Source organism: Sebastes fasciatus, chromosome 3 (genome assembly GCF_043250625.1).
Source record: "Sebastes fasciatus isolate fSebFas1 chromosome 3, fSebFas1.pri, whole genome shotgun sequence".
Taxonomy (NCBI): domain Eukaryota; kingdom Metazoa; phylum Chordata; class Actinopteri; order Perciformes; family Sebastidae; genus Sebastes; species Sebastes fasciatus.
Genome location: NC_133797.1, coordinates 19,761,827 through 19,776,336, shown reverse-complemented (window position 1 = coordinate 19,776,336; position 14,510 = coordinate 19,761,827). Strand labels below are relative to the sequence as shown.

Here is a 14,510-nt window from a genome sequence, read left to right as displayed (position 1 = left end):
CGTTCTTCTATTGTCCGTCTGTGCTGTCGTCTCCTGCAGGCAAATGACTTCATATTCAAATGATTTCACCCATAGAATTAATTGCAGTTTCATTAGGGAGGGAACTGAAGGACGAACATCAATACACACACACGCACACACAAACAGAGACACACACACACACACAACACAATGGCTGGAGGGTCTCATCGCCCTGCAGCCGTGGCTTGGCAGCAGCAGTGTTTTTGCCTCTTACTTTTAGCTGGGTAATTTCCTCCCCTTTGATACAAAGTGGCCATCATTTGTTGCTTTCTCTCATCTGTAGCATCACATGGCAGTCTGTAATGATTTGGAAGTCTGTTTTAGTAGCTCAGACCTCAAATAGCTCTGCTCTTTTAGTACTTGTTCTATTCTCGGTCTCAATTTCTTGCTCGCTGCCAAAACGTGTGGTCTTGTGATTGACACTAGACTCGTGCTTTAAATATATGCCTTTTAATAATGTTCCTCCTAATACATTTGGAATCTTAAAGGTGCTCTGTATGATATTTAGCATTAATATAGCATCAAACAACTAGTTGCTATGTAAAGATATAGAAGAGTAAAGTCTACCTGAGCAGAGAATGGAGTCGCTCTCCCTCTGTGTGCGTTAGGCCGGTCACGCCATGCCTTTTAGTGCCTTTTAGTGCATGTTTGTGCATATGAGTGTGCCCCACTGGCTAGCTCACAGCCACCACTCTGCACTGCTCTCATACGTCAGTTACAGCTGATAACGCTGTCGGTGCGTCTGGTAAGGATGACGCCGTTGAGGAAGCGTAGCACCCATCCTCCATTTCCCTCTCAGGTTAACACTGTTAGCTTTGTCACAGTTTTGCCGTTGTTTACACTGTTAGCGCTGTTAGCTGTTAGGCTACGAGTCGCTGCCATGTTGAGAGCCATGTAGTTGCAATAAAAATGCTCCCAATCTCGCATTTACTACCTTTTATTTTTGTTTCCATTAAATTGTTGCCCAAGTTTAAAGCCAATTTTGGGAGATTTTTGGCAAAATAAAATGTGAATCAGTGCATGCTACTACTACTACTATACAAATATATTAATACAGTATTTCATAATTGAGCACCAGTAACTCTAATACATCTTCTTCCCTACCTCCTGTAATGTTTGTATGAGTAATAAAGGTAAAAGAAAGGGGAGGGGGGTGGGGTGACATGCAGCAAAGTGCTCTGTATTGACTCAAAACAGGGACGTGGCGGTTACATACACCCTCAGTACCTTCTCTTTGTTAGTCTTAATTTCTTTGGGAGTTCTAGTTGAATGGAGGAACTTCTACTTGACATAAAGGTCTTTCCAGAAAATCACTTTCCGAGACAGGCTTTACTGTTTCTTCTCTGTTTCAATATGCCAACTTTTCCTCCTCAGCCAAGCTAAAAGAATTTTGTTATATTTTGTGTTTGTTTTTTTTAATTTCTTACATTCAAGTTTTTGTACAAATTGAAATGTGCATAAAAAAGGTAGATGGAAATGCAGCCCATGTTCAGGTTGTTTACATGTGGTAGAAATATTAACCTCATGTCATGCATTGTCATTGGTGACATTGGATTTCATATTTCCGCTTTCCAAGAATCCTGACGCCATCATTGGTCTCCTGAAACTCAGGTTTAGCTGAGGCAATAGATATGAATTCTGGCTCTGGCGTACCATTTAGCCCTGCTAATCTAGTGTTGTTCTCCATGGAGACCATAGAAGCCTGTTTGTGCTTTGTGTTACGGCCCAGTGGCTGCTGGGCTGCTCAGCCATGATTAATTCAGGCAGGCCTCAGGGGAGAACAGCCAGGCTGGGTTACCCAGCCAGGGATCTGGTGTCTAGCTGCCATAAAGGCGCTGGCTTTATGGCAGCTTTTAGCCGCAGAGCTCTCCTTGGCTGTAGCCGAGGCTGGAGCCGAGGCTGGAGCTGGCAACCTTTCACACCTGCTCCTGAAATAGAGCAATGTAAATGATTGAATTGAACAATTTAAGAAATTGAATGATTGTAAACCTCTTTGCCATGCACCAATAGACACATTAAATGTTCTCACTCAGCTATACGAAATTGCATTTTGTTTTAAAATTTACATCAAGGTTCAAAGTATCCCAGTTGATTAATGGCACCATAATTCAGTCTGTTTATAATCTAAAGTATGCTGATTGTTTATTGCTATATTTTGTACCCAGTAACAACATGGAGATAACCAGCTGCTGTGAGGTTTCATACCAGTACGCTTGTACTCTGATTCAGCTGGCACTGTTGGTAAGCCGTACATAGCTTCCAGGTTTGGAGCAGAGTGCTGCCTGAGATAAAGTACATTTGAATATGTCAATTATGTTTTTATGTCCACATTACTCATTTCTATGATAAAATACACAACTGAAGAAACTCTATCAGATGCAATCAGAAATTGGGGTCTTGGATTTGAAAGATGATTTTTCACTGAAGAATTTCGAGTAATTAATGTTTGGGTTTTAACGAATAATTAATTTCATTATCAATCTCTTTGTTTTAGATCAGTGATTCTCAAAGTGGGATCTGTGGTACTCTGTCAGGAGGTCCGCGACATAATTTGCCATAAATTATAAAATTGTGCTGTTAAATAGTGCGTATCTACAGATGGGAACCATTTACACCAATAAAACAGACATATTGTGTCCATCACTCCCACACACGTTAGCTTTTGACCAATAGAAACTCTGATATGATTGTAACACACAGTTATAAGTTAATTATTTTAAAGTTGAAGCCCTTAAAGTCACATTTAGACTGGTAAATTGATATATCTGGATTTATTCAAACTTTACCAGTCTTGCTACTGTTAATGCTGTTAAGTTGAATCCAAATGCAATTTAGAATAAAACCCTCTGTTGAAAGGCATATACGTGATATTAACATTCAATAACATTGCAAATTTCCCCGCTGTGGGACTAATAAAGGATTATCTCATCTTATCTAAACACGATTCAAATTGAAATATGTTTCTGTTTATCACTATCAAGCAGGTCTGAAGTATTTAATACAAATAGTTCCTATGGTATCTAGGAGTAAAAATGGTAGTTTGAGAACCCCTGATTTAGAAAAAGTAATTGCCCATCTGCCCATCTCAAGTTCCTGGAGATTTTTGCTTGTTTTGGCAGTCAAAAGGGTTCGGGGTTGACTCCCTATAAAAAGTACCACACACCATGACATCATGTGACAAGGTAATTGTTCAATTTGTCTTAAACCTTTTCTGATTGTAGGAAATGACAGATCAGGTCCAACCTCGGCCCTATCCATATGTGTGTGCCAGCTGTATGTCACTATAGTGTGGCACTCTGTCTCCTCTCCATCCTCATATTTGTTCTCGTCTCTTTGGTCAGCTGACTCTGATGGATGGATGACTCGCGCACGCTGTCAGGCTCATAAATCAACTGTTACTGTGGCAAAATGGCACCCAGCATCCATTAATGGCAGACCTGGCTGCAATCTATCTCCCAAGTTAATAAATGGTACTCTGTAGAGAGCTGAGTGATTTATCATTGACTTGCTAAGTGACAAAAAAGGGAAGAAGTCACAGGTTGCTAGTGGGGCATTAATTGGTGCATGTATTATTGCTTTAACGTTGGCTTGTTGCCCTAACAGGTGGCCGGTGGATATTTTGACTGAAATTATTTTGTCATTTACCCTAAAAGACGGCTTGGTATTTGTTTGCCCATCTATCCATCTGTTACTTATACTGTTTACTACGTTTGTACTGTATGAATTGGTCACAGTAGATGTATCTTTTTAGCTATTTGCAAAACTCTGACTTATTAAAGAGTCATCCAAATTATGAAAAAGAAAAACATTTTCTCACTTAGTGAACACGATATCTCAGGAACGCCTCGAGGGAATTTCTTTAAATCTGGCACACACATCCACCTGGATTTAAGGATGAGTGGATTCGACTTTGGTGGTCAGAGGTCACTGTGACCTCACATCCGTCCCATTCTCGAGAATGCGATATCTCAGGAACCCCTTAAGGGAATTTCTACAAATTTGGCACAAACGCCCACTTAGACTCCAGGATGAACTGATTAGATTTTGGTGGTCAAGGTCACCATGACCTCACAAAACACGCCATAACTCAAGAATTAATTAGGTAATTATGACAATTTCAAGGCAAATGTCTAAAATGATGTAGTGATGGCATTTTGGACAGACATGGATGTAAACTGCAACTAGTCTGGTTGGCGGAGACTTACAACCGCGAGGTAGTAATTCTAGTTTGCATGTCATTTTGAATGCTGTGAGCACCCACAATACTGCATTTAAAAATTCTGCTCACCTCCTTTGTTGTTCTGGGGTGGCACAAGCAATCACAGATATGGATGTGTCAAAACCTGGACAAAACTCTGCATGGAAAGATACCAGGAGGGGGTAAGGGAGAAAATTTGGGTGTACCAAACTTTTAATTCATCTCAAATCAAAGTAAAGGTTTGTTTTTTATGGTGACTAAAACATGAAAATGTAAACAAAACTCTCAGAGCCTCAAAATGCATTTTTTAAAGATTATTTGGCATTTTCTGATTTATTTGATAGCAAGAGAGAGAGAGACAGGAAAGACAGGATAATTAGGGCATGACATGCCGCACAGGGCCCTGGGCCGGAATTGAACCCGTGCTGCTGCGGTAAGGACTCAGCCTTAATGCGCGCTCTACCTGGTTAGCTGCTGGGGTGCCCTCAAAATGCATTTATAGGAGATGATTTGTTGTTGCATAGTTAGTGATGAAATGATTGGTCAATCGAAAGAAAATTAATTGATTAATTCATTATTTATTATAAGTAATTTATCAAAGAACAATGTTCAACATTCTCGGTTTTCAACTTCCTCAATCTGTTTGCTGTTTTTATATCTATATAAAAATATAGATGTGTAGATTTCTTTGTTAAAGAAATATCGTTGGGTTCAAGATCAATTGAGCGATCACAGAAAGCAAGATCACATAAGGCCCTGGGGACTTGTGATGGGTATTATTCTGATTTTTTGTTGCATTTATAAACTAAACAATGAATTGATTAAAAAAGCAATGGACAGAATAAAGACAACGGCTAAATATGACTTACATTTTGACACTTTAAATTGTTTATATTTGTAGTAGGGCTGCAACTAACAATTATTTTCATTGGCGATTAATCTGACGATTATTTTCTCGATAAACTGATTAGTTGTTTGGTCTATAAAATGTCAGAAAATGGTGGAAAATGTCGATCAGTGTTTCCAAAAGCCCAAGATGACGTTCTCAAATGTCTTGTTTTTTCCACAACTATATTATATTATTATATATATTATTATATTATTCAGTTTACTGTCATAGACGAGTAAAGAAACCAGAAAATATTTACATTTAAGAAGCTGGAATCAGAGAATTTTTACTTTAAAAAAATTACTCAATCCGATTAATCGATTATCGACATAGCTGGCGATTAATTTAATAGTTGACAACTAATTGATTAATCGTTGCAGCTTTATATGTTAGAATAAAATATTTTACATTACATCTTAAAAACCATGTATGAAGGTGAAGGATAAAGGAAATAGGCCTGGTATAAGGTGATGGATAGCATCATTGTTCTAATGTTGATACTTGACATGAAAAAATGAATAGATATGTGTGAGAGGAGGTTAAACGGACAATAGGTGAGACTGTGTCAGTGTTATCATTTTACCCCCCCCGTCTTTAAGGATGTTTTGGCAGCAGCGTTACCCCCGTTTCCCCGTTTCCCCGTTTCCCCTCCTCCCCTATCTTGTACTCAACACACACACACACACAGTTTATCCGACCTCACTCATTTTAATGGGACAGTTTCCATTCCCCGCACCAAATCATATTGTTTCCACATCCAGCCTGTCTAATGGCCGAGCACGACTATCGCACGTTCATTTTTTTTGTCCAGTCACACCTCCTTGATTCTAAACATGACAGCCTTACTCACAATATTAATTTGACATCAACACTGTTATTTTCCTTATCTTTTTCTATTAGGCAGGGTTCAATAATAAAAATGTCATCACAACTATTAAGAAGTGACAAATTATGACATTTATGGCTCATACAATTTATTTCCACACACAAAGAACATTAGTCCACAAGCAGTCTCGGTCTCAGCAGCTCCTGAACGAGCTTTAGCTGGAGATCACTGTGAACGGCTGACTAACATACTGGGACGCATTTACTTCCTCTCTTGCTTCCATGAATACAATTTTGTGTTTTTTGATTTAAGATGCAGGCTAGTGCTATTGAAATGTTTTTTTCTGTTCTCCCAACACACAATAAAATACATTGCAGAGTGTAAAAGATGTATACATACTGCTGTTTTAATATAGATGTGAGGAGTACTCTATCACTTTGTATTTTCTTGTATGTCATAAGAAGAAATTAATTTAATCTGTGTCTGCCAGGCTGTGTCAGTTGCTGTTAGTTTTCCACGGCCTACAGGAACAAAAGACCTCTAAATACACTTCTCACTGTTTGTGTCTGTCTGCATGTCTCAGTTAGTTTCACTGACGTCGCTTCTTGTTTGATATTTTTTCGCTCTGGGTTTATCAGGGAGGCTAGCTGTAAACAGTCGAATCTGCTGTCAGACAAACAGACGTACAAATAGACTGACCGAGACCTGTGTTTCTCCTCTGACCTTTAATCCACTTGGCTAGCTAGCAGCTCTGATGCATGATTAATCATTTGTTTAGGAGTGTGTGCACACATAGTAATGTGAACACCAATATACATATGCCTTCTTTGAAACTCTTGGTTATGTTTCGCTGGTGATAAAAGAGAAATTCATTGCAGTTTCTGAGTTTTTTTTTTTATTGCTTCGTTTTATTTACTCACTATTCATTCACATTTTATCGCATTAGAAAAGCTGTATGGAAACGGCAACATTCGATAAAACTACCTCAATTGCGGAAAACGTTTTTTGCACTCACTTGAGGTGTTTTTTGCCTTTGTCGAAAAAGAGTTGATGCGCTAAATGGATTATGGAAACGCCTTTACCAAGTAAATTCTGACGTAGCGAATATTTAACTTGCATGACTGATCGGCTGTTTACGCTGTCAGCATCTTCTTGATTATTCCCATAACGCACGCTTGTCTTAGTCTCCGGACAGCATGAAACATGGCCAATACTAGCTGACATGAGATAACGATTAAAAGAAGACCTCTCTCCATTTTTCTCTCGTAGATGATTAGATGACAGCGCTGACTTGGTTTGTTTCTGGTTCGCAACCTCTACTTCTTCTAAGATCTGTTTACTGACGTATTATAGCCATGCGTAGCCTGTAGCGCCAACTTCTGACCAAACTACGTTGTAACAGAGTTTATTCTCTCCAAACCAGCTGATGGAAACGCGCTTAATTCTTTTTTTTGCGACATTTCAAAAGTTCGCTTAAAATTCGCTTGACAATTGAATGGAAACACGGCTAATGACTGACTGAAACACTCTCTCTCTCATCCCTTCCTCACCTCTCTCTTCGTATCCCTCCTCCAGCTGGTCGGCGGCCAGTTTGACCTTGAGATGAACTTCATCATCCAAGAACCCGAGAGCATCGTGTGCATGGTGGAGCTGTTGGACAAATGTGAGCCCACCTGTCAGGCCGAGGTCTGGAGCATCTTCACCGCAATCCTCAAGAAGAGCGTCCGCAACCTGCAGGCGTGCACTGATGTGGGGCTCATCCAGCTGGTGCTGCAGCGCATATCCACCACCGACAGCATGATCGCAGGTACTTAAGAACGGCACCTAGTGGGGGGAAAAGTGTTCTCTTTGTTTTCTTTCCATCTGTTTTCTATTATGTTATCGCAATATAATCAACTCATCTGAAGCCATTTATTGTCTTTTGGTTTCTGCTGAACTGTGCTTGACCAAGACAAGACACTACAAGAGGTTTTTTTGTTGGTGAGCGAGCAAAAAGATGAACTCCAACTTCAGGAATCAATGGAGTATTACAAGCAAAGAAACACTTCTTAACTTTCGTATCCACTCTTTTTTGTACACAATAACCTCATGGCTTCATCCTCGATTGTTGCATACACTGTGATGTATTGCAGTGAAAGTGGACACAATCATCCTGTACGGTCTCCCCAGAGTCTCAGTCTAGTCTGTTGCCCATCTGCAAATTAGTCCGAATTAATCCTACAGTGTTCGGCTCAGTGAACTTTTGCCGGCTAGAACAGTGCTGGCCTAGAGGGTTTGTGCAGCCAAGCAGGGGTGATATAGCCCAACAGTAACTGGGCAGCTGAAAGTAATGGTTATACTGTAGTAATATTCACCACAGTACTAATGCTGTGTCCTATCTTCTCTAAGAATTGTCTCATAGAGATAATGCACCTTATTTATTGATTGACATTTACAACTTAAAATGCATCTTATATTAAGCTTTAAAGAGATAATACGGTTGTTATGAAGTGGGGTTGTATGAGGTATTTATCCATAGTCAGTGTATTATCTACAGGAGAAGATGGTCGGCACGCCTCCAGTTTGGAGAAACAGACAGGAAGTTACTGCACGGAAATGTACTGCTGTGGACGGGCCTGGCAGCAAAACACATTTTAGCCACCTAAAAGAAAGACCCACCTAAAAAATCAATATCAGTTTAAGTGTACGCTATATTGTATTTAGAATATTTTTGCCGGTGAACCTTGCCGTGAGACAGCTACATAGTTTCCGACGGGGAACTGAAGCTGTTATCTGTACTCTTGCAAAAGCAACAAGACTCCATTGGAAAAAAAAAAAAAAGTAATTTTATCTTGCAGAACACGGGAGTTGGTGGTCTACCGCTGCATCCATCGGTTACTTTATTTGTGTTATGGTGTGACTTTGGTTAGTTCAGATTCACCAAAGTCACACAGTAGCACAAACAAACTAACCGAGCGGTAGACCAAAAACGTTTGTGTTCTGTGATGTAAAATGATGTTGTTTTTTTTCAATGGAGTCTGGTGGCTTTGGCGAGAGCAAAGATGGATACAACGGCTTCAGTTCCTTATCGGAAAGGGATGTCTGATGGCAAGGTAAAGCGTTGAAAATATTCTAAATATAGTGTACACTTAAACTGATATTCATTGTTTTTTAGGTCGGCCTGTTTTTTAGGTGGCTAAAATATGTTTTGCTGCCGGCCCCGTCCACAGCAGTACATTACTTTGCTTCCGTGTGGTAATTCCTATCTGCTTCTCCAAACTGGGGGCGTGCTGACTGTCATCTAATGTAGGTAATACACGCACTATAGAGTACCTCTTACAACCCCACTTCAAAACACCCAAACTATCCCTTTAAGTTTATTACTGTTTATTTTTGTGCATTTTATAACTTGTATTGACAGTAGAAAGTTGACAGGAAATGGAGAGAAATATGAGGAATGACTTGAAACAAAGGTCCTCAGATGTCTTAAACTAGGCCACTAGGCCGCCTCAAGTTTTACCTTATTTTTTGTTGCTCTTACAGTAGATTTGAAGACTGTCTCATCCTCTCTTTACATGGGCTGCACTGAAATACTAGTTGTGTAGGACAGAGCTGAACAGTACCAGTACTAAGACTTAACATGGTAAAAGACCTGCCAGACATAACTGCCACTCATCATCATATTCCGAGGTTTAAACCAAGGGTTGTGTGTGTGTGTACCCGCTAGTCATAGATGTGTCGTCATACCATTAGTCAGTAATAACTAATGAAAGAGGCTGCACAGTAGCTGGGACTCCCAGAGTGTCCTCTCTGTTTAAGTCTCATGTTTTGTTTTTAACTTGGGTTTTGCTCACCTTACTTTTCTTTTAAATACGTCTTAGCTGCTTAGCTTCTCGTAGCTGTGGCTTCACTGTAATATTTAGATGATCAAAATGCCAGGAAAGATTGTAATAATTGTGAGTTTAGCAAACTACACTCACTTCGTCTCACCTTTAGAGTAAATTATTGTCTATCTTTCTGTTTTAACACGCCATGTTTAACCCCTTTCTGTGTGTGTGTTTGTGTCTTGCAGACCTACTGGTGGACATGTTGGGCGTGCTCGCCAGCTACAGCATCACAGTAAAAGAGCTGAAGCTTTTCTTCAGCAAACTGCAGGGGGAGAAAGGCCAGTGGGTGAGTCAGAGTCATGCCACGGTGATCTGTCTTGGTCGTCTGGGACCAGCATGAGGAATGCGCTAGCAACACTTCAACTGCTGCCATCCCACAGGCCAACGTCCTCGTCACAGAGACTAGATAAATCATGTGAAATCAAACTACTACTACTCTGCAGCGGTCTTGGATCCAGAGCAGCACTAGTTCATGAGGTTACCAATAAAGCTCTGAATTTGAGTTCAGACAATATTTAGCATAATGTCAAAAGACGTAGCTGTTGAAGGACATTAGTTTTCTAAAATAGACTGCCTGAGCTGTTGTGTGTGTTAGTGTGTGTGCCTTAAGAGAATAGCCACATTGAACTCAAGATGTACGATATGTGTACAGAAGATAAGTTCCTGCATCCAGGCAGGACCAGTGGCACAGAGGGAGAGATAGATGAAGAGAAGGAAAGTAACACATCGATCACTGACACTAATCAAGTTGTCAAGGAAATAGGGCAAGTTGCTTTTATGCTTCTAAATTTCACCTCACTCTCCCACTTTCAAACAGCTCTCGCCACCGCTCCTCCTAATTTTGTTATTTTGTGAAATATCAGGGGAGACAGGTCGGATGGATGGGATGAGTGCAGAACTTTAACTACTCTGGTACTCGACACTATAAACCACAACCTTGTTGAACATCGTAAAAAACATATCAGATTTTTATCACTCACACTGATCCAGCTCCAATATCTGACTTCTCTGTGTTAGAGCGACATATTGTGATAAGTGTATTTTGCAGTGCACAATACGTGTACCCAAAACCAGTGAAGTAAATGAAGATACTGTATTCTGAGTGTGCTGTTTAGTAAATCTCCCTGGATGTCAAAGTCTGATGAGTCTTAAGAGGTAAATTTAGAACAAGCAGAACCAAAAGCTGTACTTGCTTTTAATCATTTGTGGCTGCCTGCATAAACAGCATTTGAATTTTTATTATTATTGTGTCATACAAAAATAATATGCCCAGCCCAAACGGGCTTACAAGACACCATTATTTAGAAAATAAAGAAAAGAAATATGCAGAAACCAGAGTAGCAGCATAAATTATTAATAATACTAAACAAATAAACCATCCTGTCATTTTTTCCAAGAAGCAAACTTATAAGCATTAAAATTAAATTCTGTCATCATCAGTGCACCAAAACATTTCTGGATTTTGAACAGATACTTCATTTAAAACAGGTATTCTTAACTCATCATAGTATGGACAATAAAAAAGGAAAAATTTAATTAATATTCAACTTCACCTAATTCGCATAATTCACACAACCTGTTTCGTCCTCCTGGATGTTTTTAAATCTGCCAACTTCAAGGGTCAGAGGAAGGATTACAGTTCTCAACTCTGCAACTAAAGACCTTTGACTCCTTGATAAGTTTGCTAGAACATAAGATTCAGTGTCTTAATTGTGCTTGATTTGAATATATGTTCGTAATTTTGGTTTTAACAATATATCTTTCAACCATTTTTCTTTAAATCTAGCAAGTAACTTTCTTCTAATTTGTGTTCATGCTGCATGATAAATTATGAATTTACTATACATATATTGCAGCATGAAGTTCTGTAGCCCATGGAGAAAGTACGTAAGTGTGTAACTAGGATTCATATGCTTTTATGTGCATGGGTGTGTCTGTTTGGACATCAACACTATCTGTTGTCTGAAATTGATCCTTGTGTGTTTTTGTATTCGTTCCTCAGCCTCGTCATGCAGTGAAGCTTCTGTCAGTTCTGAAGTACATGGCTCACAGGAACGGCCCTGACTCATTCTTCAGCTTTCCAGGGAAAAATGCAGCTGTGAGTATACTACGTAATGTCAAACACTGCACCACAGAATGAAAAGGCATCTCCTTTAAGTGTGTTTGCACATAGATGATGAGCTGACTGGTGTGAATTTACTGTTCCATTACATGAGCAGCAAGATTTCCCGCTAGATAAATATAAATATATAATAAAAAAGACTCTATTATAGAGTAATGAGAGGGAGAAAGAGAGGATTTCATATATTACATGATGATCTCTCCTGAATCCTTTTATAGTAAGTGCTTTCCAAGCTGATTTCCTGTGAGCCAGCCATTCACTGACCCATGCAATTTTTCTCTAATTGTTAGCTTTAGATATTTTCTAGTGTGCCATTACAACTCAGACTCTTCTCAAGCCTCAATGGCTATTTTACTCTTGCTGAAATGTTGTATCTACAAATGCATCATGTTGTGGCTGTTGAATATTCAGCTTTGGACTATTCAAATGCCTGCATATTAGTTTATTCAAAACCCTCTGACGTGTTCTTTTGCATTAGTAACATGGAAAATCAGACTGCACACACAGACTGTGTCTTTTTCTTGTCCTTCTGTAGATGCATAATGTGTGCATTTAAGTACCAAACAACCTATATTAGGCTTTGATTGGAGAAGGGCAAATGGCAAAATACCCTTGGTACACTCATTGAACGTAACACAATAAATTACACATAAAAGAATCAGACATTAACAAAGAGTTGCTTCAAGAAAACGCATTTAAATATCAAACATTGTTAATTTGTTTAAATTACAATGTTAAATCACTCTCCAGTGTTAGTGTTCACTGCACTAGTACTTTACAAATGCATTGTTTTGCTCTTGCCTGCATCGTTCATCACATATGTAGAAAGCTGTACTGTTGTTTTTTCCTTTTCCTGTCGCAGGGTATGACGTGGCATGGCAGTATGTTTATTCAGGAGGATCCTCTCAGACTTTAATACAGCACAACTACTCTTTGAGCAGTCATTAATGCTAAACAGTAATAGTAATTAAAGAGGACCTGCCTTTGTGCTATTTCTCTTTCCTTTAGTGTGATATATAGTTTTTTTTGTGCATGTAAAACGTCTGCAGAGTTACAAAGCCCAAAGTCCACGTCAAAGGGAGTTACTCTGCTCCTGAACTGCCTGAAACGCCTGGATGAAGTCCCGCCTTTTCTTCCGTAACGTGGTCACCAAGTAACACATTTGCATAATACCTGCCTAGCGGCTAGTTTGGCTCGCCCTCAAACAAAACTAGTTAGAGCGGAGCTGTAGTGGAGTCCAAAGAGTTTGGTTTGGTTAACCAATCACAACAAGGGGCCAAGTGAGCTGAAACAGATCATTTCAGAAAGAGGTGCTGCAGCACAGCCCCAGGATGAGAAAATCAAATGTTTAGAACTTTAAAGCTGGTAAACATGTTCTAGTAGAAACCCAAAACACCTGAAAATGAGCATATTATGTCCTCTTTAAGACAAACTACTAATCTATTTAATGTCTTCAGGATTTATCTGTAGGAGTAAAGAACAAACTGACTATTGTAGCATTAATATTAATGAACCTTTCATTGCATCAAATATGCATCGTACAGGAAGCTGTGTAAATGTGTGCACCACTGAATGTTGCTTTAGTCTATGTCAGGCCCTTTACATACTGTATGTGGTTGCTATCTTCTATATACAACCCTACATTGCCATGGTGACAGTGCTTTTACAGTACATGTAGAAATGTAAAGGTCTGCCATGTGGATTGGACTCTGATTTGGTTGATCTGAACTCTATTACTGCTTGCATGTGTTTGTCAGCCAGCGTATTTGAAAAGAGCACATGTGCCTTCATCTTCCTGCTACACACATGCAAACACACACAAAAACCTTATTTAGAGAAATAGTTTTCAAAGTTTTCTCCAGGGGGGCATGTTCTTTTCCCAAATACTTTTTGTTCATTTTAAAATGCTCAGTGGTTCCTTTAATTCCACAGATGGCCAGGACCCACAACTCATTGAAATGTCCTGTTTTCTTCTGTTATTTATTTCCCAACAGGCTATAGCCCTGCCTCCTATAGCAAAATGGCCGTACCAGAGTGGGTTCACATTCCACACGTGGCTCCGCATGGATCCTCTCAACAACATCAATGTAGACAAAGACAAGCCTTACCTGTACTGGTAGGTAACAATACCATTCTTTGACCAGGAAACCTTTGTTTGACATTTAAATGTTTAATTTTGTTTGAACATACTGTATATAGAAAGCAGAAATGGCTCAAGGAAGTAGCGGACGTTTGTAGTGTAAATAACACAGAGAGGGGAATTGCATGAAATGTACCTTAAAGGGAGATTTGTCAAGTATTGTATCAAGTAACATGGGAGTCGTCAAATATGCTGCTTTATGCAAATTTATGTATATATTTATTATGCAAAATCAAAAAACACAAAACAATGACAAATATTGTCCAGAAACCCTCACAGGTACTGCATTTAGCATAAAAAAATATACTCAAATCATAACATGGCAAACTGCAGCCCAACAGGCAACAACAGCTGTCAGTGTGTCAGTGTGCTGACTTGACTATGACTTGCCCCAAACTGAATGTGATTATCATAAAGTGGGCATGTCTGTAAAGGGGAGACTCGTGGG

General features: G+C 39.3%; 1 protein-coding gene across 23 annotated transcripts in view; it reads left to right on the top strand.

Annotated features, from left to right (window-relative positions):
• lrba (LPS-responsive vesicle trafficking, beach and anchor containing) overlaps positions 1–14,510 on the top strand; it is a 241,565-nt gene that overhangs the window by 25,145 nt on the left and 201,910 nt on the right. For all 23 annotated transcript variants that reach the window (XM_074629449.1, XM_074629440.1, XM_074629454.1 and 20 more), the window contains exons 2-5: positions 7,510–7,741; positions 9,986–10,086; positions 11,803–11,898; positions 13,917–14,038. In XM_074629449.1, the coding sequence (XP_074485550.1) occupies positions 7,510–7,741; positions 9,986–10,086; positions 11,803–11,898; positions 13,917–14,038 (551 nt within the window). The remainder of the gene's footprint in view (positions 1–7,509; positions 7,742–9,985; positions 10,087–11,802; positions 11,899–13,916; positions 14,039–14,510) is intronic.